Source organism: Lygodium microphyllum, chromosome 29, assembly GCF_053477565.2.
Source record: "Lygodium microphyllum isolate KBCC chromosome 29, Lygodium_microphyllum_v1.1.10, whole genome shotgun sequence".
NCBI lineage: Eukaryota > Viridiplantae > Streptophyta > Polypodiopsida > Schizaeales > Lygodiaceae > Lygodium > Lygodium microphyllum.
This window is the reverse complement of record NC_141163.1, coordinates 50,378,296-50,381,970: the sequence shown is the minus strand read 5'-3', so window position 1 is coordinate 50,381,970 and position 3,675 is coordinate 50,378,296. Positions and strand designations below refer to the sequence as shown.

The 3,675-nt window shown below is 41.8% G+C and overlaps 1 protein-coding gene across 1 annotated transcript; it reads right to left on the bottom strand.

The window, feature by feature from the left end:
• Positions 1-1,374: 1,374 nt before the first annotated feature.
• Positions 1,375-2,197, bottom strand: LOC148010608 (uncharacterized). Its single transcript, XM_087671071.1, has 3 exons — positions 1,973-2,197; positions 1,661-1,857; positions 1,375-1,552 (listed from the first exon to the last, which is right to left on the bottom strand). Exons 1-3 carry the CDS (start codon positions 2,195-2,197, stop codon positions 1,375-1,377), a joined length of 600 nt encoding a protein of 199 aa, XP_087527197.1.
• Between the last annotated feature and the right edge of the window lie 1,478 nt (positions 2,198-3,675).

Genomic DNA, 3,675 nt, shown 5'->3' with positions numbered 1-3,675 from the left:
TCTACGTGAAGGTCTATCATTTTATGTAAAAATTTATGAAAACCTTATCATTTCATGTGCGTGAATCCATGCAGAATCCATTCTATTTGTCCGCTTGACTCCCATGCAATCATCTCGTATTTGCAATATTTCGTGTGCAACAATATTTCATGTACTAGGCTAGTCAATATTTCATGCAACTCATGCACTTGACTTTTCATAATCATGCACTTTAAGTATGAAAGAAAAACCATGAACAATAAGCAATAACAATAGTGGGAGGGCTAGAGGACACCCTTTTCGAGTGGGTAGTCAATGTCGTCTTGTTAGGTATCACGAGCCATCCACGGACTTCTGGTCTCATGCGTCCATGTAACCCTGAGTGTCCTTGATTTCTCAATGGCCGCAAATGAGTCTTCGTACTTGGCCTTCTGATTTCTCTTCAAGTTCTCTTCTTTCTCACCTTCTTCTTCTTCTTCTCCTCTCTCTCCCTCTTCTCCTCCTTCTTCTTCTCCTTCTCTCTCTCCCTTCCTCTTCTTCTTCTTTTTCTACATCTTCTTCTCCTTCTCTTTCTCTCCTCTTCTTATTCTTCTTCTCCTTTTTCTTCTCTCTTCTTCTTCTTCTTATTCTCTTCTTCTCCTTCTCTCTCTCTCCCTCTCCCTCTTCTTCTCTTCTTCTCCTTCTCTCTTTTCCCTCTTCTTCCTCCTCTTCTTCTTCTTCTCTCTTCTCCTCTCTCTCTCTCTCTCTCCCTCTTCTTCCTCTTATTCTCTCCTTATCCTTCTCTCTCTCCCTCTTCCTCTTCTTCTTCTCCTCTTTCTTCTCTCTCTCTCTTTGCTCACCAGGGGGTGTTGACATCATGCGGTGGGGGGAGCAGCACCTGTTGGAGACCAGGGGGAGCGGCACCTGCTAGAGACTAGGGGGTGTAGCTTCCTGGTGAAGACAGGGGGGAAGCTTGATGATGCAGACCAGGGAGGAGGGGCTGCGGCCTGGCATGGAGGGGGGAAGGCTCTACTCTGTCCGTTGATGGAGGGGGCCGCTGCCTGTTTTGCAGTCATAGCCGGGGGGGCCCTGAGGGGGATTTATTTTTGCGGGCTTTCATTTTCGTTCTTTTCTAATCAATCTCTTTTTTTCGAGCTTTTTCATGAAATATATCCATTCTGCATATAAATATCTCTTTGCAGCATCAAGAAAACAAAACCAACGGAAAACTAGTAAAATATACATGTCAAATAGTCGCAAGGTACACTCTCCTAAAAACAAATCAAAGATCCCAATGCATGTAATCTCTTAGACAAAATCGGGCATAGTCACATGACGAAGTGTATAATAAACATATAAAAGTAGTAACAAAATGAAATGTCTAGAGTCTCTCGAAAAAAAAACACACACTCTCTCTTAGCATGGTACCGGTCCACACACTATGGTGGACAAACACTCCCCATAGAGCACATCATCTATTTCTAGACACATGCAATGTCTCATCTCCTCTGCACTGACCTGCGCCAAACCACCACACCCCGCAAACACATTCAAAACATAGTCGTAGCACTTCGTAAATGTAGACAGTAACCATCTAACCATATCACCAATCAAGATACAGAATCTTTGCGGCCATGCAAGTAAAAACAATGAAAATACCATACAAGGTAACCTGAGAGCAAAAACATGCAAGACTACTTACCGATAGAAAAGATGAGACCTCTCTGCTCCGCCTCTGATAATGACACCATCAACGTCCATGGGAAAGACACAATCATCCATCATGTAGCTACGATACGCTGGAAACAATCTCTCTGAAATCTTCTCCTCAGCCTCTCTATCGTAGCAAGGCACAACATGACCAGCACGATGCCAAAGACACACAGTAAGATCAAGTACCTATTCACGAGTGGAAATAGAATAAGTGATCCATGTTTTTATTTAAAGCATGTAACACAAACTTTATTTAGAACATACAACCATACGTTCAACGTATCCAACTTTGCTATCTTACCGCCTCTCTAGTAACGGGATGTCGATAAGCCTTGGAGTCACACATGAGTGTCCAAGTGTGGTGAAGCACAGGCCCCACTCTTGCCGCATCCGTAATAAAATCACCTATATGCTCTGCTAAGAACATAGTGACTAAGAATCCCTGGTCGGCCAAATACTCGCGAGCAAGGTCCATACAACCCATAACTAGACCCTTTGAGAATGTGTTCCACTTGGGAATAGTCATGCCCTCTAAAAACAACATTGGCGTTATGATATATGAGAAGTGAGTTTGATGTAAACCTTGTGTGATAGAAAGCATAACTTACCCAATGGGATGGGACCTAGATCATCCACAAGCAAGCTCGTAGGAAAATCTGCAAATATCAATCGAGCCACCTCTTGACATGGAACTCCATCTTTGCTATAAAGATGCATCTTTTGTGTTGCAAAAAACTTGTTGATGCTATACACAAAACAACATAGTCATTAATGAAAAGTAAACGATGATGCAATGCTATATGCAACATGTAAATTGATGTTCTTGTAATATGTAGTTGTCATGTCTACCTATCAAGGGCAAATCTATCAATTTGGGTCACATCCACTAATAGAGCATCGACACATGTTTGATACTGGAACCTTGCAACAATTATTTCAAAGTAATTTATTTTTAATAATCATACACGACTATCTTCATGGGCGACCAATAAAGCACATGAATTTCAAGTTAATATAAGACTTCTCACCTACTAAACAGGTCATAGGTCACCTCTCCCAATTCTCTCGACCAAGAGATGAATCTGCAACAAAGGAGGTGGTGGGCGCCTTAGAGGACTCTGGCACATTTTTTCTCCTTGGATCTGTAGAGGTGTCTAGTTCTCCCATAAGCCCTTTGCCTCTCTTGTCAACAATGCTAGCAAGGGGAGTAGTAGTGGCTCTGGTAGTAGCTTCAATAGCATGTGCATTACCTTGAGTACCTTGGGTGGCATGTGTAGCATCCTTGCTAGCTTCACTAGCCTGAGTACTTCCTTCTACACCTTTGGTATCCTTGGTTGCTTGCTCCTCTACAGTGGTGGGTGCGGTAAGTAGTTCATGAGTATCAACTTCCTCCTTGAATCCTACATAGTATCATTCACCCTTAGATTCCCATGCATGAGCACAAAAACTATTGCTACAAAAGCGATGAGATGTTTACATAGATTGAAGCACTTACTCTCATGCAGATCTTTCTCTTGCTTAGAGATAACCCCCATAGGGTAATCCAGCCACCAAGGGCAAACACTTGCCTCCCATGCCGTCAATTTTCTCTCACGTAATGATGGAGAATACATAGTGTTCTCGTCACAAACATCAATCCACTCTCTTATGAATTGCGGAGCTGCATCCAGCCTCTTCTCTTCTACATATTGTAGTATCCACCTGCAACATTCTTGCCAATTACGCAAGCAAATGCATGCAATCTAATATGAAAATTAGACACACAATCTCCTTTATATAAGACAATAGTTTTATAATAATAAACCAACTACCCAACCTCAAGCTTTCACGTGGAGCTTAGAATAGAAAAATCAATAACATAAATATGCTTTCAAGTGCCATTATATCTACTACATTTAAGATGAAGAGTTTGCAGAAAAATAGTTTTGATGCTAACCTATAAATCACATGTTTGGCTGAAAACATAAGCTCTGGCATCTTCTCTGCAACATCTGAAGATTTCAC